The sequence below is a fragment of the Macrobrachium nipponense genome, chromosome 44 (assembly GCF_015104395.2).
Source record: "Macrobrachium nipponense isolate FS-2020 chromosome 44, ASM1510439v2, whole genome shotgun sequence".
NCBI classification, from domain to species: domain Eukaryota; kingdom Metazoa; phylum Arthropoda; class Malacostraca; order Decapoda; family Palaemonidae; genus Macrobrachium; species Macrobrachium nipponense.
Window position 1 is genome coordinate 33810182 of NC_087221.1, and position 23354 is coordinate 33833535.

The 23354-nt window shown below is 40.9% G+C and overlaps 1 protein-coding gene across 1 annotated transcript in view; it reads right to left on the minus strand.

Moving 5' to 3' along the window:
• Nucleotides 1-432: 432 nt before the first annotated feature.
• LOC135204162 (translation initiation factor eIF2B subunit beta-like) overlaps nucleotides 433-23354 on the minus strand; it is a 31554-nt gene continuing 8632 nt past the window's right edge. The window contains exons 2-8 of the mRNA XM_064234205.1: nucleotides 20049-20135; nucleotides 19406-19502; nucleotides 17923-18137; nucleotides 16619-16775; nucleotides 10350-10544; nucleotides 2195-2373; nucleotides 433-846 (exon numbers count right to left, since the gene is read on the minus strand). Of these exons, the coding sequence (XP_064090275.1) occupies nucleotides 774-846; nucleotides 2195-2373; nucleotides 10350-10544; nucleotides 16619-16775; nucleotides 17923-18137; nucleotides 19406-19502; nucleotides 20049-20135 (1003 nt within the window). The 3' untranslated portion in view covers nucleotides 433-773. The remainder of the gene's footprint in view (nucleotides 847-2194; nucleotides 2374-10349; nucleotides 10545-16618; nucleotides 16776-17922; nucleotides 18138-19405; nucleotides 19503-20048; nucleotides 20136-23354) is intronic.

Below are 23354 nucleotides of genomic sequence, written 5' to 3' on the forward strand. Positions count from 1 at the left end.
GAGTGAACTTCTATCACCAGATATACACATCTCTCACACCTAAGTAGAATACCTGAGAATCAAACTTGTAGCCACCGAGGTGGGGGACAAGAACATACCGATCGCGCCACAGAGGTGAATCACAGTGATGTAACTACTTTTCATTTTACTCATGCTAGGAACATACCGTACTTAGTTCCAATCAACCTAAATGCTATACCATTTCATCTTTCCAAAGAATGAAATGGTATTGCATTTATTCCTGCAGATTTGAGGTTGTATAATGCAAAACAAAGTTGGTGCTACAAAGTTTGGTGAATCAAAGGCAAATTATCAGCCATCTTCCTCTTAGTAAAAACTTACATTAATGCAAAAGGTTTGATCTTTCGTTTTACCTCCACTTATATATATTTTCAAAGCCTTACTCTTAAGAATGCAAGGATAAACAAAAAATCAAAACTATGAACTTTATTACTTGTCAGAATGGTAATAAAAATACAGTCTGAAGATTTAAAATGATTATGACTCTCATTTTGTCAATGAGCAAGAGGAAAATTCGAGTATGTGTTATAAATTCTAAGAAAACAAACCAATTTTTTTCAATTCTTACAAATGGGTAGATTATCAGAAATGCTATTACCATTAAACTGTTCTGAAATACTTCTCATCACCTAAACAGATGTACAACTTTTTAACCAAAAAGCATAAAAGATCTTTACTTCGTACAGCTATTGTCTGCTTCTTATTGCAAATAAGACGTAGACATATAATAGAAAGAAACATTATCAAATTTACTACAAATCATAAGACGAAGGTTGATAAAGTTCACTCAGTTGTCGATAAACATATGATGGAGCGATTCCTCGGCTGCAAAGGAACAACTTTAGTAAGTAATGAAACTCATTTACTTCAAAATAGTTTGAAAAAAAATACCTGCACACATTAACATTTGTCCAACCTCAGATTATGGCAGTTTTCTAACAATGATTAAAACACAAAAAAACTAAATTTTTTTGCAATTCAATTTAATAGAAACCTAATGATTGATTCACCAACAGCTAAAACAGAAAAGCAGAGTTACACAGCTCATTTAAGTCTGTTATGATTTACTTTTTAAAATACATACTTACATGGTATTTTTTACCAAACAATCATATACATCTATACTATATTATTCTAAGATGACTAGCCAAAAGTCTTTGAAATTATGCACTGTGGATATCTGACCTTAGAAATTGGATTTCTAAAGAAAGAAAACAACAAAATTGATTAATTAGTTCTTGCTGGCCTTGCAACAACGAGGTTATTGATGCTGTGAGAACAACAAAAGGTAGCCCAAGTAATACGACTTGACAATATGGATGTTATTGACTAATTAGTACTGAATTTTAAGGAAACACAAGATTCACCTTTCTACAGCTTCTGGTCCTTATGTATACCACAAAAAACTTATACCTAGGCACTCTTTCAAACATAAATACCAGAGAAGTATAGGTACTTAGCAATAAACAATAAAACATAATGTAGTATTGAATCATACAGGATACCTGTAGTGATATTACCGCTGTGAATATTAAGCATACTGAGGTGCATATTATATCATATACTGTACTGTAATGCACATATAAATATGGTCCACTTTTAGTACAGCATTGTTCTATACCGAAAATTTGAACATAATACTCTTCCGATTTCATTCCAATGCTGTAACTACATACTGATTTAAATATGAAGGAAAGAGACAGTTTATAAGAAAGACATTTTGACATGAAAAAATCTGATTAAAAGCATTACACTTCTGCCAAAATCTATATCAAATCTGAATTGTTGCTTTAAAATTTTTTTTTCATACAGTATTCATTTTGGGCGAATATACAGATAAAATCAGTGTTATTCGAAGGGACCATCAACAATTCAAATTCCCTTCTCATTCAAGTTCATGGGATTTTATGGTATATTGTATACCATCTAAAAGCTGCAACAAAGGTTGCTTGTCACAACAAAACTACCACCACATTAAACTATAAATTATTTACCATGGCAACAAAATAAAACTCTTGTTCCCTGTTGTATCATGCAATAAGGTAACTGAGAAGTAAATATTTTTTAATGGTATCAATAATTACAAAAATATGCTGGTTTATACCAGTCAACATAAACATGAATGTATGTAGTATGATCCATTATGTTGAAAAAGAAAATTTTGACTACTTACTTATTTGTGATGAAACTTGTTACATTTTCTGGAGGGACATAGTCAAACTGAGCAGACACAACATTAATGGAGGAAGGTAAGTTGAAGTCTTTTGGAAGAATTAACGTTCCACTTCCATAGTGGTTTACCTCCTCATAGGCTATGGGACTGAACTTGTATGTTGGTGTACAAACATAAAGCTGAGAACATATAAAACAATCAGTTAGGCCTAATGCAGAGATATTTGTTATAAATAACACTTCTAATGTGACACATATAGTAAACCAGTAAATAAGAGACTTTTAAGAAATTACGTATAACAATAAAAATGATATTGTTATGATACAATAAAGTTTTATACATACTTACCTGGCAGATATATACATAGCTATTACTCCGTTGTCCGACAGAAATTCGAATTTCGCGGCACACGCGGCAGGTAGGTCAGGTGATCTACCCCCCCGCCGCTGGGTGGCGGGAATAGGAACCATACCCGTTTTCTAATTCATATTTTTTCTTCCAGCTGTCTCCTGAGGGGAGGCTGGGTGGGCCATTTAATTGTATATATCTGCCAGGTAAGTATATATAAAACTTTATTGTATCATAACAATATCATTTTTATACATTCAACTTACCTGTCAGATATATACATAGCTGATTCACACCATTGGTGGAGGGTAAAAGACAGGTATTACTGAATAGACAGGTAAACAACATACGTTGTAGGTAATAAATAAATAAAACCTTGGTTCCTATGTGTTTAGACGAAGGGTCGACTTCCTAGCTATTGCTAGTGGTCTGCTTCGTCTCAAGAGCCTCAGCGAGGATGTGACCTATGGCTAAGAGTTCTTGTAGATCTGTCAATGGGGTCTTATCCACTTACTTGACAGAATCTAGTGGTCATTTGTCAATGGGGTCTCATCCACTTACATGACAATACACCAATGCCTATTGGCATAATTTAAGGAACACAACACCGATCCCGATCACCTGATCCTAACACGAGGGTTTGTGCTTAATTTGAAAAGAGCTATCCCCAAACTCATTTTAAATAACCCCAGAAAATAATACACTTATGTTAAAATTAAAAAAAAATTTCAATTCACTAGTTAAGGATCAGTGTCGGCTCCCTATCCCAGCAACGCATCCGTGGACACGTATAACAAAGAGAGAAGGATCTCTCATAGGCCCACTTGATCTCCTTCGTGCAAAGAGAAGTCAACACAGAGTTGCATCTCCCGTTATTACAGCTAATATGACTCTCACGACATACTGTTATGGAAAGAACAAGAATTGTTAAAAGCTCGCACTTCAAGCGCTTTTAATTCTTAGCTGTTTGAAGGAAACATCAAGTTACTCAAGAAGTGCTTTAGAGATTCCACTCTTCCAAAGAAGACCAGGGCTTTCTTTGCAACAGATCTCTTCTGGATGAAGCCCAGAGCCTGGCTTGCGCTTGGCTGGCGCCTCGCGCCTGCCTGGCGCCTCGCCCCTGGCTGGCGCCTCGCGCCTGCCTGGCGCCTCGCGCCTGCCTGGCGTCTCGCGCCTGGCTGGCGCCTCACTCGCGTCTGGCTAGAGCCTGGCGCCTCGCCCCTGACTGGCGCCTCTGCGCTTGCTGGAGCCTCGCGCCTGCTTGGAGCCTCGCGCCTGGCTGCAGCCCTCGCGCCTGCTGGATCCTCGCGCCTGCTGGAGCCTCGCGCCTGGCTGGAGCCTCGCACCTGCCTGGCGCTTCTCGCGCCTGGCTGGCGCCTCGCGCCTGCTGGCGTCTCGCGCCTGCCCTGGCGTCTAGCGCCTAGCTGGCGCCTCGCATCTGGCTGGTGCTTTGCTTGCCTGGCGCCTCGCGCTGGCTGGCTCCTCGCGCCTGGCTGACTTCTCCCCACTTGCTGGAGATTGAGCTTGTTAAGTCTCTCGATGAAAACTGGCGATGTCCACCTCGGACACTTTATTTGCCTGATTTATTCGCCTCTAGCACATCTGCGCCAGATTGGAGGCCTACTCCTTCTCCTCATCAGACAATGACAGTGTTTATTTGGACTGTCTTGCTCTGGCGTCTTTACGCCTGTTTGGCATTTGGCGCCTGATTGGCGCTACTTTGTCCGAATCTGCAACAAGGGGAGGTAATTTTAGTCGGCTACATCCAGTAGACGATAGGAAATCTAATAGTCCGAGAGACCAGTCTTCCTCCGAGGAGGATCATACTTGATACTTCAGTTGCTAACGAGCACTCTTCCTACATGTTGACGAGTTCTCTCGTTGCAAAATCTTCCCTATCCTTGCACGAAGGCAGGGAAAGAGCCTGGAAGTTTAAGGAGACTCTGAGCTGAAATTGGGAGGATTCCCGATTTCTAGCTCTTTAAATATATCTCTTCGAACCTTCTGGGAAGTAGTTTTGAGCCCTCATCGTATTCCAAAGACTCTGTCAGCAAACGTTTAAACCTTATCTTCTTTTGTAGATACCAACGTAAATACATTGCCTGGACAACGAATCCTTTATCTGAAAGCGTTGATCCAGGAATAAAAGGTTATAGTTCTTTTGCCAAACATACCATGCCGGCAGGAACCCATTGCCGAGTCTTTCTAGAATTTGATTCCAGATTCCAAGCCCAAAATCTCACTCGTCCTTTTGGTCGATTAGTACCAAGAGAAACATTGATGAGCAGCAGTTCCATCTTGTCAGAACACGGAATCTGAGGCCCAAATAGGATCCCATTGTAACTATAAGATCTCCAAGTCTTGTCGTATAGAGGTATTGTGTAAGATTCCGAAAATCTTAATGCTCTGCTATCTCCAATTCCCTTTATAGAGACAGAGTATAGCCTTTTACTGCATTCTTTGATAGCAGATATATACAAAGGTAATTCTTCCCTCTGAAAGGGAAGAAAAAACCGCTATGTGGTTCACAGAGGTATCGGAGGAGGACAGTTTCCTCATTCCCTCAAGCACTATCTGCAGTAATTATATATCTTATCCATGACTACTGTCATTTACCTTGAAACATCCTCTCATTCATGTCCAATTCTGGTCAGTCTGCACGCAGACAGACTCAGAGTGGATAGGTTGTTAAGGTCCATTTAAAATAGATGCTGAAAGAATATTCAGACTGTCTTGGAAAAGACTTCCAAAACCTGCTGTGAGAAGAATGTGACCTCTGAGAATCCAACCTCTCTAAGTCTAAAATGAGGCATAACATATATCTTCTCTTTCTTTGACGCCCTTTGTCTTACATTCTGTAAAGAGTTTATCTTTTAGGGGAAAAAGACTAAATTTTATTCCCCCTTTCTATAACGTAAAGATGGCGTATATTGCTACCTCTCTCTTATATTCTTTCTTCCTGTCCTCGTGCCTGGGCAACGAGAGAATGGAAAAATTCTATCATCGTTATTCTGCAAAACAAATTATTATTATCCTATTCTCCTACTAACTGATCAAGGATCGAGGAGAATCATTCAAGATTCCTATCCTAGGACATCAGGCCGTAATGTACGGTTCAGATACTTGAAAGCGCCTCTCACCCAATACTGAGAGCTCCTACGAGTCTTTTCCAGTACCAAAACATTACAAGGTCTCCCTTGTTATATGTTTACATAGGAGTAGGATAATATACCATCCTGTTAATAACAATGAAAGAGGAGAAAGAGGAGCTGCATGGTTCAAGGGACTAGCCGAAACGTGCAATAAAAAAGGGGTTGCCAAGGTCTTTCTAAAACCTGCACCCAGATTAACTTATGAGTCCGATATATTTTCTATCACTTGTCTCATAAGGTTGAGGAAAGCGAGAGACCTCTAAAGATATCAGTTCTCTTCACCATGTAAAGGTCTATAAAGCAGAAGAACCCACTTATCCTGACACGTACTACGTTCGCCTGTGCGATATCTAGAATATTTGTCAGTAGAGGGTTGATCTGGCAAAAAGAGTTTCTCCCAAAACAATTCCTCTTGCCAGGAAAGAAGTCGCTCACGCGACCACTATATTACCTGACATGAGAAGTCTGTTCTTGTTAGAGACTTCCGCAATTTCAGTTAATCCTGACAAGGGCCACGGCCGCCTGTGCGACAACTTGTGTCCCTGTCAGGAAAAAACTGATCTTGTGTCAGTTCTCAAAGAGGAAACTCTTGGAGATCCTGATGTCTTGCGCCTGGCTGGCGCTTCGCGCCTGGCTGACGCCTCGCGCCTGGCTGACGCCTCGCCGCCTGGTTAAAGCCTGGCGCTCGCAGCCTGGTGACGCCTCGCGCCTGGCGAAACGCCTGCGCCTGCTGGCGCTCGCGCCTGGTTGGCGCCAATCGCCTGGTTAAAGCCTGGCTGGAGCCTTTATGGCCTATTACTTGCAACCTTGGTCAGGAAATCTCGATATCAAAATAAGAAGAGGTGCTGTAAGAATCCTATAATTCTACAGTACTTCCATAGTTGGATGTTTCTTCTCAATTTTCCTCTAATACGAGTATATCGGAAGGGGAATTATTCTTTCCTCGGTTAATTCTTCCGTATCCCCCCCCCCCCCTTTTTTTTTTTTTTTGAACGAGAAGGACCACTCCAGTGCGAGGGACTGAGTAACTTCCCAGCTCTATGTAGGAAAGCATAATTTGCTCTAAGGTATATCTATTAACTAATTATTTTCTAGTTAGAGCCAGGCGTCTGGCTGGCGCTTATGATTCCTTATGGCATGGTTTGAGGAAAAGGAAGCAGTCTACAGGAAGACTGTTCGTCGTCTTCTTGCTAAGAGATCTATGAAGAAGACTTCTCGCAGGTTCTCACAACTCTTTGCAATAAATGTTAGACATACTTTAACAGTTATTATCGTCAATCGAGGTTCTCACGGACTCGCAAATTCTTGCATTGCTTTCATTTAATAACTCGCTCAAACGAGAAATATTTTGGATGGTGCTCTAGGCTTATTGCACCAAGCTGGCGCAATTTGCGCCAGGGTGGCGCAACTTGCGCCAGGATGGCGCAACCTGCGCCAGGCTGGCGCCTCCTACTAATTATCTTTGTTATGTGCCAGAACATCTGTGTCTTTATGGTACCCGACATCCTTTCATATGTTAATTCCGTTCCTATTATGAAAATCTTTTATATACGTAGTATAATCCATTCAGGGAAACCATTTCCCACTAAAAGAATGTTTCCCATCAGACTCATACAACTTCTGCGCAATATCCGATTCTAAATACGGTTGCGTCCTTTCTCGAAAGACTTAACCATACCGTAGTCTTGAAGTGAATCTCTATTACATCTCTCTTCTCACTAAGTATGTATTCTAATAAGCCATGCTTTTGTACGTATGAGTGCATTAAATAATATCATGTTCTGCTGCATTAGAATCCTTTAATCATGTTACCTACGGTAAACAGCATTGAAAGGTTGTAATATCCTTCTTATTGAAAGATTCCTAACAAAAGGCAGACTACTATTTTATTTATGATAGCTTCAGTATTCCCTCAATCCGAGGCTAAGACCACGAATGTAGGGAAGAGATACAGTTAGTTATCCCATTCCGCAGGAGAGAGAGCTGTAAACGACCTCTCTCGACTGAGAACAAGATGGTACTGCGACTGCGTTGGTCTTCAAAGCGAAAGCAGTCCGGCCTTCCCTTTCCAGAGTTGCCAGTTACTCCATTAAATAAAGGAATCTTATAAATTATTATCGAACTTCAGGAAGTTTTTATATAAGCATAATTAAGCTAACGAGACTTCGACAAGTCTAGAAACTAAACAGGTGTCGTCTAAACAATTCTTTTAAACCTATTCCTTCCTAGGAAAGTCCTAGAAGGGTACTGGTAATTCATGGAAACCTCTTCTAACACGAAGAAAAATGTTCTATCCTACTCTCAATCCACCAATAAAGATATGCTTCTCCGATCACTTCTCGAAGACACGATAGCATCATATAACTCATACTCTAGCGTAATAGAATCCTCTATAATACTGTTACATTAAGGTAAACCGTATAATTTAGGAAATTTTGTAAGGATTTCACTTGACCATTATAGCATGAATTTCGGTATGTGTCTATGCCTTGCCATACCGTAGTCCTAAGGCGATTTGTCCTAAGCATGGTAGGAGCTAGAAGCTTAAAAGTCATACATATATGCTTTATCACTCAACGAGATCCATATAATTCATTCGATTGACAAACAATCTAAATTGTTCTCATCATAATAGATTTATATCTAAAAATGCACCGATGGGGAATTTTATGTTGAAATAACAATTTCATACCCCCATGGGATAGCGCTGTCGTCTAGTTGCGAAAAAAAAAATGTTCGAACAACGACTTTATCACAAATGTTATCGAATGATCTCTAATATTAGAAGGCGCTAAATCGTCGCCTGATTCCGAAAGGTGGATCGATTAATGTCATTCTCATTTTGAATAATTCTACCAGAAGGCATTATACGAGGATCTTCGCCAATTTCATTCATTTGAAGTTCTTCTATCCATCGAGGAACCGTAGGCATAAAAAGGGAGAAACACTGTTTTAGGATGCCTTTCCAATGGCTATCCCTGGCAGTCTGGGACGCTCTACAGAACCTGCCGAGGGGACGCCTGACCAGTGGGGATTCTCTGAAACCTCCTTACGGTTTTCGACATTCCTTCTCCTCTGGGCTTGTGAGCTTGGAAGAGGTCTAGACCTGAGAGCAAGACAGAGCCGATCAGACGCACCCTCCATTGTAATGGGGGAACACTATATTCACTTCTTACGTTCTAAGAGTTCGCATTTGAACTATATCCAAAGTCTACAATTTGCAAATATGATATTGTAGATTCTGCGGAGTAAGAAGGTGATGAGGATGCAAAAACTACTAGTACTGTTACTACTATAATTGCTCGTTAACACAAGAGCTAATAAAGGTTCTAAAGGATAGTTACTTTTCTGACTTCCCCAACTAGGAAGAAAGATATACATTTCCTCAATCAAACTCTAACACTTATTTGTATTAATGAATAAATATAAGTAATTCCCTTTCATGAAAGTATACGTAATTCACTTTCGTGAAAGTGGATGAGTGTCTACCGAAAACTTCGGTAGTTACACGTCACTAATCTTCTAAATTTTCGAAGTTAATTTTATCAAAAAATTCTAAAAGTTAACAAAAGCGTATGCCGAACCAAAGATCCATTACTTCCCTGTAAAAGTTAGCCCAGACGATCGATGGCGATGAAACACGAAAATCCATCAGGAGGAACTGCAAACGTTGTTTACATTCCAAGCGACAGAAAAAATATGAATTAGAAAACGGGTATGGTTCCTATTCCCGCCACCCAGCGGCGGGGGGGTAGATCACCTGACCTACCTGCCGCGTGTGCCGCGAAATTCGAATTTCTGTCGGACGACGGAGTAATAGCTATGTATATATCTGACAGGTAAGTTGAATGTATAAAAATATAGATTACACAAAAGTTAGTAAAGTTTCTTTTACATGTCAATGAACCTTTTTATAAACAAAGAATTACCACTCAAGTACCAATTTACTTTTTGAAGAAACTTCAAACACACCCTAAATATTTCTCCTGACAATGACAAATGATGTTTATAACCAACTGACCAGATAAAATTACTGTATCCATTAAGGGTCAGAAACGATAGCATTCTGAAAGTGTGTGACAGCATAGGCTGTCCATCTAACATGACAAATTTGAGAACACCAGAAATCAGGCTATAGTCATTGATGGTTTTGAGGTGAAACTCATTTATCTAAATCAACTGATAGTTACATATAATACATAATCTATAAAGAACTGGAGTAAACAATTAAAATTTCTCAAGATTTTTTTTACTACTAAAGATTTCTGTCCTAAATAGGTAGAAAAGCTTAGAAACCACATGATATTTCAGACAATTTTTTTTTCTAATATTTTTTAAAATACAAACTGTATTTGATATAAACTTTACATGCAGTTGGCCAGTAAAGTATATCACTCAAAACTATTAAGGTTACATTTTTAACCAATGGCATGTAAAATTCATTATTATTCCAAAACCAACTTTTAAAATTAGAATTTAAGCACTGATGAACACAATAACAGCAAAATATAACTCATAATTTCAGTACTAATTCTAATCCTTTAATATTAATTAAAAGGCAAAATAATTTTTAACATGTGCCTTTCATATAAGCTCAATATATTTATTTTACTAATATAACTATATGGAACAAAATCCAGTTTACTATAACTTACTGGTACAGAATAAAATCGTGCAGCTGAAGCTAAAGGTGCAGCACCAACAAAGGTCTTGATTCCTCCATTACTAAGAACTGTTTTGGTGCCAATGATAACCTTATTCACTCGGGACATCATGGAAAATACTGCACAGTCTTGGATAAGTGTAGTTTGGATACCAGCGGAGCAAAGGGCTTTAGCCATCTTGTGACCCTGTACAAATTAATAGGAATGTATGTAAGTATACAAGAATGAAAACTGATGTCAAAAGAGCAAAAAACACATTATTATTATTATTAAATTACTACAGGTATTACAGGTGTATTTCAACTATGAAATAATTTAACATGATGAGTTAGTTACACTTCCATATATTACAGTTAAAGAAGTTAGTTACACTTCCATATATTACAGTTAGTTACACTTCCATATATTACAAAAGTTAGTTACACTTCCATATATTACAGTTAAAGAAGTTAGAAACCTAGGTGGGAAGAAAACAAGGAGGACAGATGACAAGCGATAACTATCTGTCCAGAATCAGACAATCCATTATATTCTATCATTCAGCTGTCACACTGTAACCATCATAAAACATTTTGATGTCTTACTGTAAAAGTTATTATAAATAATTTATATATATGTACAACACCAACGTGTGAAATACCCAGTCACAACAGATGAATAAATAAATAGTCAATCAAATTCTTGTGTTACTTATCAAAGTCAAACTTAAATAGAACAAGTAATAAATTATGGTACATTCAAACTTACTTAGGAATTCTTCAAGCAACCAAGCAAGACATCCATTATGAAGTGCTCTATTAATAAGAAGCTGAAACTTACATATGACATGTCCACCATCTATGAAGACTTTAATAAATCCACAGAACTGTGAGCAAATAACTAAAAAATCATACTATTTGTTATATTTGCGAGATAAATGCCGTAAGTTCTAGCGTGTCAAAATAAAAATCTATTCTTTTATTATAAATGCTAGTGAAAAACTTTTTACAAACTAACACTCATATGAAAAAAATATTTACTTTATGTGTGTCATTATCAATATCACAATTTTGACTTAAATTGTATTCTTCCTAACTACACAAACCTGAGGTCCTTTACACAAGGAGTTAGGAAAAATACAATTTAAGTCAAAATTGTGATTTGTTCCGACACATAATACAAACCCTTAGTCCTTTACATAAGGAAGACTCGCTTATTGGTGGGTGGAATCTGAGTCATGTGAACAGACTGGTGTTCACCCAACCTGGGTTCCCTCCCCGGTCGTAAGAGCAAAGGGGGGGGGAACCTAGCCTCTGTCCAACTGATCGGAGTGTGCACTGCAAGATCAGTGGTCAGACCTCTGGGCCAATTCATGAGAGGGAGGCAAGCGTGTTTCTTATGAATAGCAAGCAAGAACTAGGTCCTATGTAAGAGCCAAATATACGGTCTTGGGTTTGTCTTTCATTGGAGTCCACTTCTGTTGATCACCTTGCGAATCAGGAAGAACGGGGGAAAGGTGTACACTATGAGGTTGCCCCACAGGTGCTGGAACGCGTCCTCTGCAGCTGCCCATGGGTCCGGCACAACTGAGAAGAAAACCTGGAGTTTTCTGTTGTGCCGGGTGGCGAACAGATATACGACTGGACGCCCCCACAGGTCGAAGAGCCTTTCCACCACGTCTGGGTGTAGAGACCATTTGGTCCCAATCACCTGATTCTGGCGGCTGAGCTCGTCTGCCACTACGTTCCTCTTGCCTGGAATGTATCTGGCTGATAGCTCTAGCGAGTGAGCTGCGGCCCACTCGTGCACCTGCATCGTCAACTGGTGCAATGGGAGGGACACTAGGCCCCCCTGTTTGTTGACGTATGCCACTACCGTGGTGTTGTCGCTCATCAACACCACTGAGTGTCCCATCAGTCGTTCCCGGAACTCTTGGAGTGCTAGGAACGCAGCCTTGAGTTCCAGGAAGTTGATGTGAAGGTGCTTGTCATTATGGTTCCATACTCCTGCAACCAGCAACTCTTCCAGGTGTGCGGCCCAACCCTTGGTCGATGCATCTAAGAACAACAGCGTCTCCGGAGGGGGAGTGCATAGGGGCACTCCTATTAAGACGTTCTTGTCGTCTAGCCACCAGGCCAGGTCCTCCCTTACTTCCTCCGTGAGAGGAACCAGGAAGGATTGAGGATCCCGTGCCTGTGACCAGCACTCTTTTAGCCTCCACTGAAGAGACCGCAGGTGAAGACGCCCATGAGGGACTAACTTCTCCAGTGACCGATCACGACTTGCCTCTGCTAAGCTGACTGTTCCCGTTGAGACAGGAACCGTCTGGCTGCCTCCCTGAACCTCCTGATCTGCGAGTCTGCGGGAAAGACTCGTGCTGCTACCGTGTCGATCAGCATGCCCAGGTACTTTATCCTCTGCTTGGGCTCGAGATCTGACTTCTCGACATTCACCATGATTCCCAGATCGTGGCATAATTGTTGAGATACCTCATCAGACGTATCCCGACCGAATGGGCCCAAGCCGACACCAGAGTGAACATTCGTGTGAACACCTGTGGGGCAGTTGAGAGACCGAAACAAAGTGCCCTGAACTGGTACACCGTCCCGTCGAGGATAAAGCGGAGGTACTTCCTGGAGGACTGATGGATGGGTATTTGAAAATACACATCCTTCAGGTCCACCGAAAGCATGAAGTCGTTCTCCCTGATGGAATCAAGCACTGAATCAAGTCTGGCGAACGAATCGGTTCAAGGGAGAGAGATCTATCACCGGTCTCCAGCCCCCTGAAGACTTCTCCTCTAGGAAGAGTCGGCTGCAGAAACCCGGTGACTGATCTCGTACGATCTCAACAGCTCGTTTGCTCAGCATGGTCTTGACTTCTTCCTGAAGTGCTACGTCCCTGGCAGAACCGGGAACGTACGTCTGCAGACAGACCGGGTGCTAAGTGAGGGGTGGCCACGACTCGAAGGGTAGTAGGAATCCCTCCCGAAGAACATCCACTACCCAGGTCTCAGCTCCATAGCACTGCCAAGTTGCCCAATGGCTTGCCAGGCAGCCCCCCCAACTTCTGGCAGCAGGAGAGGGGGAACGCCGTCCCTAGCATCTCCCTCTCTTCGGCTTCTGCTTGGCAGGTCTCCCACGGGAGTAGGAGGCTTGGAGGAGGGCTGACGCTCATTTCTCGAAGCAGAAGACGAAGGCTGGGTCTTTCCTCTCAACCTCAACAACGAAGGTAGTGTCTTGGAAGCAGAGGAAGAGCTAGCCAAGCTTCGAGGCTTGTCTGCAGTTGCTCGAGGCTGCCCAGAAGCCTCTGAGACTGCCTGGTGTACTAGGCGGTCACTGTCATCAGTGTGCCGCTTTTCCACCGCAGCGTCCACCATCTCTCTGGGAAAGAGAGAGGAGGAACCCAGCAACGGTCCATTCCGTAGACCCAGTGTTACTTCTCGACCGGCCGCCCTGGTCACCTGAGCCAAGACAGAGTCCTGACGTCTCAGGACCAGGTTGGCCCCCGGGTTGGCCGTCTGGTGGGCGAGGTAGGAGATGGCCCTACCTCCAGACTGGCACAGTCTCCCGAACGCCAAGTCTTCCTCAGGAACGATAACTCCCGAAGAGGCTGCAACTCTGGACACTATGAGGGGCCACAGGTCCAGCCAGGTGACTGCTTGGAAGGCTGCCATGGCAGTCACTTCCAGGGCCGATGCCTATTGCTGCGAAAACCAGAGGTTTTCAGCCAGCAGGTGACGGAGAGGCACCTCTGGAATTAGCCTAGTTATCTCCTGGTCAACCTGCTTGGTTGGTAACGGGTACACCAATAGCACATGGAAACACCGCTGGCGAGGCAGAGGAGGGGGAAGCAGCTTGTCCGACCTCCTGGACTTAAGCGAGCCCTCCTGTCCAGAGATAAGAGCGTCAACCTGGCCCAGCACACTGTCGGCCAAGGTGGATCGGGGTAAACCCACCGTCACTCTGGGTTCCTTTTTAGGTCCCCAGAACAACTCCAACCTCGATGGAGGTTCGGAGGGAGCAACCACCGATCCTTCCCCGAGGTCGTTGTGCTGACAAATCAGAGCGATGACCTCAGCGAAGGACCTCTGTATCTCGGGGGTGATCACGTCCTGAGGCGATAGACCGTCAGTTCCATCCAGGCTGATCACCTCTCGTGACACTCTTCCTTCAGAAGGAAGAACCTCACCAGACCCCTCGTGGTCTCCTCCAACCACTTGGGCATACAACCTGCTAGGTCCAAGGACCGAGCCAGGGTCGTAGGCTCTCGTGGCGGTGACGCTCCCGAGCGAATGGCCGAGACGGTTCCTGGTCTGGAGGTGGAACCTCTGGAACCAGGAATAGAGGTACCAGCTACTACGGTCCCCGTCTTCTTCCTCCCTGGGGAAGAAGAGACGGGCCCCGTTCCCGAAGGAACAGGAGGACCAGCGGAAGATCCACCTGTCCCACCAGAGCAGGACAGACCCTTAGAAGTCTCTGTGCGAGACTTCTTGGGGTTGGGGGAGGCAACCTTCTTCTTCCTCAGCTGTGGGGCCTTGGAAGTCGAAGGGGAAGAGGCAGCAGAAGACGACAACACCTTCCTCTTCTTCCTGGACTTCTTCTTCGTCAGCTTCCTCAGGACAACCGACAGATCCTCCATCCAGGATGGAGCTGGGGCAGTTGCGGTAGCAACATGGCCCAACTGCACCTGTCCGGAGGAACCTGCAGAAGTGAGCAGCAGCCCAACCACGGGCAGGAACGGAGACAGCAGGAACAGGCACAGGAACTGGTGGGTGGTCAAGTGGGGAGCTCTTCGGGCACTCAAAGTCAGGGACCGGGGCGAGGACAGCAAAACCAGGCGGCGAAGGAACTATCTCCTTCCGTGGCACAAACATCAGCGGGGCTTGTACAACGGCTGAGGGGGTCACTGTAGTCACTGGTGTTGACAGGGTGGTGGTAGTCGTCATCACCGTCCCATGTGTCACTGGGGCAGACAGATGTTGCAACAGCCCCTGTGTGTCTGCGAAGGCAGACACACCTGGGGAAGACAGTTGGGTTAATGGGGGGGGGGGGGGGGGGGTCCTGTTCACTCAAGGGGGGAAAGATCCCATCCTGAGCGGACCGAAGACCCCGAGTACAGTTCAAGGTCGGGGTGTTGCGCTACTTCCTCTGCGCTTGACAGATCAAACGAAGAGGTGGTACAGGACACGTCCCCAAAAGGGAGAGAGCCATACGCGGGAGCTGGCTAGGAGGGGAGAAGGAAGACGTGTCAGCTACCAAAGGTGTCGGGAGAGAGCTTTCCGATGACACCTTGGCGACTTTACATGGCTTCTTCCTCTTCTCATAGAGCTCCCACTGCTCCTCCGACCAGGAAACACAAAAATCACATGGTATGGCCCGAAAGCACTCAAGCTCTCGGCACTGTGCGCACAATACATGGGGGTCCAAAACATCAGTGGACCTAAAGGCCCCACACTTACAGCCCTCCACACCAGGGCACACTCTCCGGCTGAATGGGGGGCAAGGGGGCTTCTTGTCTTCGTGGGCTTGCATGACACTATCTGGTTGCCGATGCAAACCACAAAAAAAAAAAAAAAAAAAAAAAAAAAAAAAAAAAAAAAAAAAAACAATAAGTACTTACAGTGATCACACACACTAGTAATATACAAGGAAAAGTTGAAAATAACAGCTTCGTTGATGAAACCATAAGAAAATCTCACGATGATGGCGGTCAGAGAGGCGAACACACGTCTACATCCAACAGCGGCCGAAAGCAAAGTAATATGTTTACCTCCAGTTGGGCGGGACTCCCGACCATTGGACAAGCAGTTACTACCAAACTACCTTGTTAGAATCTTATGATGGGTCCAGCTGGTGCTGTAAGTAATTCCTTATGCAAAGGACTGAGGGTTTGTATTACGTGTCGGAACAAATTATAAATCTCAAGAACTCATGAATATATACAAATCACATCAAACAATCTATATATATTAGTATTCCACATTAAGATTTACTATATCTTAACCTAATTGTTGAAAATTTACCTTCATAAAACTGGGTACACATTTGTTACACTGTATTAATAATTCACCTGGCACCCACAGGGATACTGTACCAGCTACCATCATAAATGATTTCAAGAACACTGACAAGAACTAAACATTCAAGACACCTTTTGGAGAACATGTTAATTTAGGTCAGCCAAGCAATCTCCTTCATTTTGAACACCTGTGCCAGCAAAGACAAAGCTATCTTTAACAGTGGGTAAGATTCATCACAAATAAAATAATCTGAACTTACATGGTACTTGGGTGCACATTCTGCAACAATAACATGAAACTTCCGTCTCTTTGCAGCTTTTGTGAGAAAAGCGAGGACCATGGGGCACATTCCACATGTCATAATTACTTCATCACTATGAATCTTGCTTACTCCTTGTTCTGCAATCAATGACTGGCTGTAGAAAATTAAATTTTGTATTAGAAAAAAATCTGCACATACATAACAGCTTCTATGTCTTCTGTATTCTAAGCTATAAAAAATAAAACTTTGATTTCATGGCATATTTCTTTAATCATAAAACAGTGGAAAATGCAAATATATTCATGCAATACTGTACCCAGAAAATGTAGACTTTTGCCTATAAAACCAGCAGAAATATCACTGCACATGTACGAAAATGAAAACAAAATATATGTTCCCTTAATACAGACACCTCTATACTTATTTTATATATGATACATTACACAAAATGGCCTTTGCTCTACAAGATTCCCTCATACCCTCATGTTGCGAGACTCATTAATCAACTGGTCCCCTACTCTAAAGATCTTTGATGAGAAGAAATAGGATTGTGACCAGGACTAATGTAAAAGTTACAAATTTACCACTGACATACTTGAAAGAGTTCTAATCAAGAAAACATCTGACAAACTTTGTCAGGGACAACAAACCACTATTGAAAGAAGCTTTGCATAGAGGATAAAAGTCTCAAGCTTTAATCTAAATATAATGATACTCTAATGACACAGGCTGTGGATAATCACTCTAAGCTAACCAAGGGAAGTGTATATACTCTGAGTCATCCAATCACAGTGAACATGCAGTGGAAAAAGTGTTTGAAACTAGTAATTAATAAATAGCCTCTGTTTTCTATTCCAGTTTTATGACTCACTAACTACATCAATTAAAAATTTACTCTAGATTACTGTTGAAGCCTTGAACATCAAGCACAGTGGTCCAGGGCTCATTAAAGATACCATATAAAATTGTTGCAATTCATGTGAGTTTAGACTTGTTTTTTCCTTTGAAAACTACATTAATTTCCATTTATAGCATTATGAGTGTGCAAATACTGTGAAACTGACCTAAACACAATCATAAAATCCACTCACAGTTAGAAGTCCAGAAGATATCTAATGTGTAAAACTTAGGATCTGCATAATACATGAATATGCAGGAGTCTTCAAAACATGACCCTCATAAGGGCAGATTTACTCGCTGAAAAGGCTAAATTTCATCTAAAAAGATTAAAAACCCATGTATTAATCAAAATAGAGAGTTAACCTTTGTTGTTTGAATAATATTAATGACTCTAGACTCACCTCTGTTCAATCTCTGCTTTATGTTCTGCAATAGCCTCAAGCACTCTATTTTTCAGCTCTGGGAATACTTCCATGCACTCGGGAAGATCTCCACTTGTGGGATCACCAAACATAAGCTGAGAAACTATGTGACCACCAAACACCATTTGAGAAACGCCATGTCCACCCCCACCATCACATGCTCCTCGACAAGCATTGTATTCATCAATAACAATCTGAAAAAACTCTCTAAATAAATGAAGTTTCTGAATGATCAATACAGAACTTGTTGACACTAAAGCTCTTCCTAAACAAACAAGAAACCATATGACCATTTTACACCAATGAAAGAAAAGTTTAACACAATAAAAAGTTTTTACAAGACTAAATTTTTCCTGACATACAAACCTTTATCTACATCATTATTACTATTATAGAGTAATTTAAAAATAAAATTAACAAACTTATATTTTTGCAGGATCTCATGAAATTGGCCTTAAGGATTCAGCCTTATCAAAAAATTTTGACATAAAGTATAATTTTATTATAATGCATTCCTCTTTTCTAAGAACAAGATTTTGTGTGATATTTCTTTACTGACTTTCCTAGATCAAGCTGGCTATGGGACCAAGATGGTCTCATTATAATTCGAATGTATTCATTTTGAGTACTAATAACATTATACGTACTTCAGTTTCATAGGATGATCTCTATCCAGTGAGAAATGCCATAACCTTACAGTATATTTACATAATCGGTTTTAGTTTATTACTGGAAGAGTACTCTATTCATTGTAACAGTGATACAAAGTCCATTCCCCAGACCCTGTCACATTTTCTGGACCTTCCTGGACTTTCCTTAACTGAACAAAAATATTGTCTCTAAGGATCTACCTTCATTGATGAGGAACATATCTCTCATCAACAGAAAGTTCTGGTGATTCAAGGATAAGGCTCTTCAAAGACCTGCCTCTCTGGTAAGAAATTACTAAGAATATTTGGTATATCTACCACCCTGTACAGTAAAGTCTCCTTGGGAACTTCGCATGCCACCATATTTGTCTGATCTCTTCAGCAGCTGCTCACACTTCACCATTCCTGAAGGCACTGACTTCATTAGTAACAGTGTTTCCAGTGCGTACCTCAACTATAATCACTAACAACCTCCTCTGTCCTATGACAAAGAGGAAGACAATACACAGTCTCCTAAATAAATTACTTGTAAATTCTCTTGGGGAAAATCATAAGGATTTGTTCCTGTGAATAGGACTTGATGACACATTGAGCTGGAGATTCCTTCCTTGGGGGATATATACTAAAGTGGGATGAAATTAAATGTTTTTCCTTTCCAATGTGACTTCATCTCCTGAGTACTTGTTGCACAAGTAAAATAATGAGGTTTCCCCATTGTATGAACAGGATGAAGACTGAATATTTTAAGTTACAAATGACAAAATGCATCAGTTAAAACATGTTTGTTGTTGCAAAAATGATAGAATGCTTACTTTGATGACTCTGTGTACCATATTACATGGAGTGGTTTCCCATGGCATCTTTGCCATGACTGCTGTTCCTACATTACGTAACAAATTCAGCAACTGGCTAAAATAAAAAAGGAATTTCCTTTATTAATATTGTAATAAATTCATATAATTTTGAAAAACAATATTTCAAACAAATTAATAAAAATAACCAGCTTTTCACTTATGTGATAACTTTAAAAAACAGTAAATTGAAATGGGTAACAAATCAAGTCGCTAGATGTGGCATCCATTATTATATTTCATTGACAAATTTCCCTCAGATCAGCACCAAAATCTCTTTTACACTGATCTGTGGCACCATTTAAATGCAAAGAAATGTAACCCTCAGCAGTGTTTATAATTTATCCTTGTACTGAATAGCTAATAAAAAAATGAAATTTGTCATTGAATATATATGAACTCCTTGCTACTGAATCATTAAGGTAGATAATACACAGTTTTACACCATTCCTCTAAGATACCTTCAATTTTTGAAAATATGAAATTCAGATGTCACAAAGGACCTGATAGTCTATAAATATAAATTAGAAGTTTTCAAGGAGTACTGCTGCAACCGAAAAAAAAACTATTAATGGCTTACCAGATATCTATATTATACGCTTACCTCCCTGTCTCCCACTGACCATCAGAAACAATCTTTTCCAGCAGTTCCAAGCTTTCTTCAGCTTTGACCTGTTCAGTCTCAAACTTCCTGGTTTGAAGAAATAAAAATCCTGTATTATGATGTTTAGATCCCTACTTTTATATATGTAAAGCATTCATGACATTAAAAAAATGACTGAATAAGTAATCCAGTATTGCAATCACCAGCAAGGTAACCACAACCCAACAATGCATACACCCTGAGAAGTACCTACAAATGCAATACAGGTTTAAGATGACAGTCACAGCCAACCATTTCCTGCTCACTACTAATGACAGTCATTAAATCCACATTATGAGACCTAAATCTTAATGCTTTGACCTAGGAATGCTAATTTTGTTGGATACATATAGATATTACAGTATTTGCTGGTGTTTAAGATGCACCCCTATTTTACAGCAATGTTTTGCTAGAAAAAACAATTTTAGTATGTTTCATCATACATTTATTGAAGGATATTTCAGTAATTTTGTAAAATAAAAAGTATGATTCTGTGCATGGAATACAATATTATGAAAGTATACTGGAATAAAGACTGGACTCTGTATGAAATTTACCACAAATAAACGTTTATGTGTACTGTGATGGGCAACCAAGGCAGCGCTATGATTTCGTTTACATCCACTCATTGCAAATGGCTGACAGGTTAACTCCCAACGTATCATAAGCAATTTTTAGTAAGTTTTTGATAACAGACTGATAATTCAGCTTATTTTCAATAGTATTCTATTACTAGTAACACAATTTTCTGTAATAATTAGGTTTGTTTTTCAGTTTTATCGTTGGCAACAATTTTTGTGCCTACCCAGTATGCTCACTGCAGGCTAGCCTAGCCTAGCATATGGCCCTCGGTCTCCCATCCATAGTATTTCCGCATTGAATACAGGCCAGTTTTTTTATATTAAAAAAAAAAAGTGTGTCTAATACACTGGCAAATACAGTGATCCCCCCGTATTTACGGGGGATGCGTACCAGACCACCCCCGTGAATAGTTAGAAACTGCGAATATTTAGAACCCCATTAAAAACGCTAAAAACAGCCTATTTTGTTAGTTAAAACTAAAAGAAAAACCACTATAAATTTTCATACCAGGTTTTTTTAATAGTTTTATCACAAAAAGTGCATTTTATGATGAAATTGATAAAAAAAAACAGGAATTTGAGGATATTTCTCATAGAAAAATACTGCGAATGTGCAAATTTTCCGCGGATAATGCGGGGAAACGTTCCCAAGAGAAAGCCGCGAATGTGTGAGTCTGCGAATCCGGAGAACGCAAATACGGGGGGTCCACTGTACAGTAATTCCTTGGAAATGGGTGTGTGCCTGAGTGGTCAAGGCTTCCCCAGTGGCTGGATTGGTTTAGATTATGATGGTAGTCCCCGGTTATCGGTGGACTTTGTTAATGGTGATCCAGTCTTATGGCACAAAATCGGGGATTTATGGCACCAATAATAGAGTTATGGTGCCATAATATACCTAACCGGGGTGCCATTAACCAGTTATCGGCGCCATAAATCAGAGAGTTTCGGTTAATGGCAGCTTTCGCTTATCAGCACAAACCGAGAATGGAACTCCTCCATAACTGGGGACTGCTGAGCTATATGCCTTTTAGGGCAGTCAACATTGAGTTAGTTGCTTGGTCCCTCTGGTCAGAAATAAATCAGCACCTAAGATAAGTGAAAATTAAAGTGCAAGCCCATTACTATTGTTGTTGCTACATTTTAGCTAATGCTGTAGGTTACTTACCTAGTATTTATACAATTTAAAATTGAAACATAGGTAATCTGTGAATGTTCTTAACTGATAATGTTGGGGTTGCGTATTTCTGACCTGTTTTGGAGAGAAAAAAAAAAAAACAGTTTCCAAAAGATCAACAATAATTAGCCCTATCAGGCATACGCTTGGGTGAAAGGGGAAACAATAAAGAGTGGTAGGTAGATCTATATGCAGCGGCCTAGACTATGGCAGTTGCAGTTTTTCTATGCAGTTTTACCTCCTGAACAAGAATTTTAAGTAATATTTATTTGGATGACTGTAATTAACACCCAGGGGCTCGTACTAAACACGGCAAAATGCATTTGACGACCCAATTCCTGGTGGCTTTCGTATTCGCAGGGACGAACGATGCGGAATGCTTATACAGAAATACTGAGTGGTATTCACTTAGCTGTAGGCTAATGGTTGGTGCTAGCCTAATAAATAAATTTAAAAAAAAAACACACACACACAAGATAACCTGTAGGAAAATTGTCTGGTATATGACATGGCGTTAAAGTATTACGGTATTACAGAGACAGCTAGACCTCAGGCTAAACTCAAAGTTGGTAATTCTATACAATAGCTCTGTGAGCAAGTTATCAAATTTAAGTACTTTCACTTAAAAGAGAGAAGTCCAAGATTTCGTTTGATATATAAAATCTAAGCGGCGCTAGGTCTAGAAGTGGTTTAAAAATCAAAATTAAATTTGACACACCGGAAAAAAACTAAGTCCCTCGACTTCATAACTCTCAAATTCCTCTTCAGACTGAGCTCTTGTTTGTTCGTTTACGTTAAAAACATAGATTATGTCATAATTACATCATCAACTGTATTCTATGTAGCAAGACGTCACCGAAACGTCATAGTCTTTAACCAATGATGATAATCCACATTTTACTTGGGACTAGCATTTTAACAAAGCTAGAATCATGTGACTTGAATACCTGATCAGGTGACAGTTTTACTAGGAAACTAACACTTTTCGACACTTTTCACGCAATTTCCACCGCTAATTTTTCAGTCTTTTGAGAGCCATGGAGACGCATGAACTTTCAACTTCTGGTGCGGTTTCTCATTTACCATCTAGGCTAGTACTTTGACATCAATTGCCTCAATTGTTATTTTAATTATAAAGAAAGTAGGGACAAAATGATATTGTTATTTTACAATAAAGTTTTGTACATACTTACCTGGCAGATATATACTTAGCTTACGTCTCTGACGTTCACGACAGAATTCAAAACTCGCGGCAAATGCGACAGGTAGGTCAGGTGATCTACCCCACCCGCCGCTGGGTGGCAGGTGTCTGAACCAATCCCCCTTTCCAGTCATAATTTTTCTTCCACCTGTCTCCTGAGGGGAGGCTGGGAGGGCCATCAATCGTATATATCTGCCAGGTAATATGTACAAAACTTTATTGTAAAATAACAATATCATTTTTGTACATGAACTTTCCTGCCAGATATACTTAGCTGATTGACACCCTTGGTGGAGGGAAAAAAAAGACAG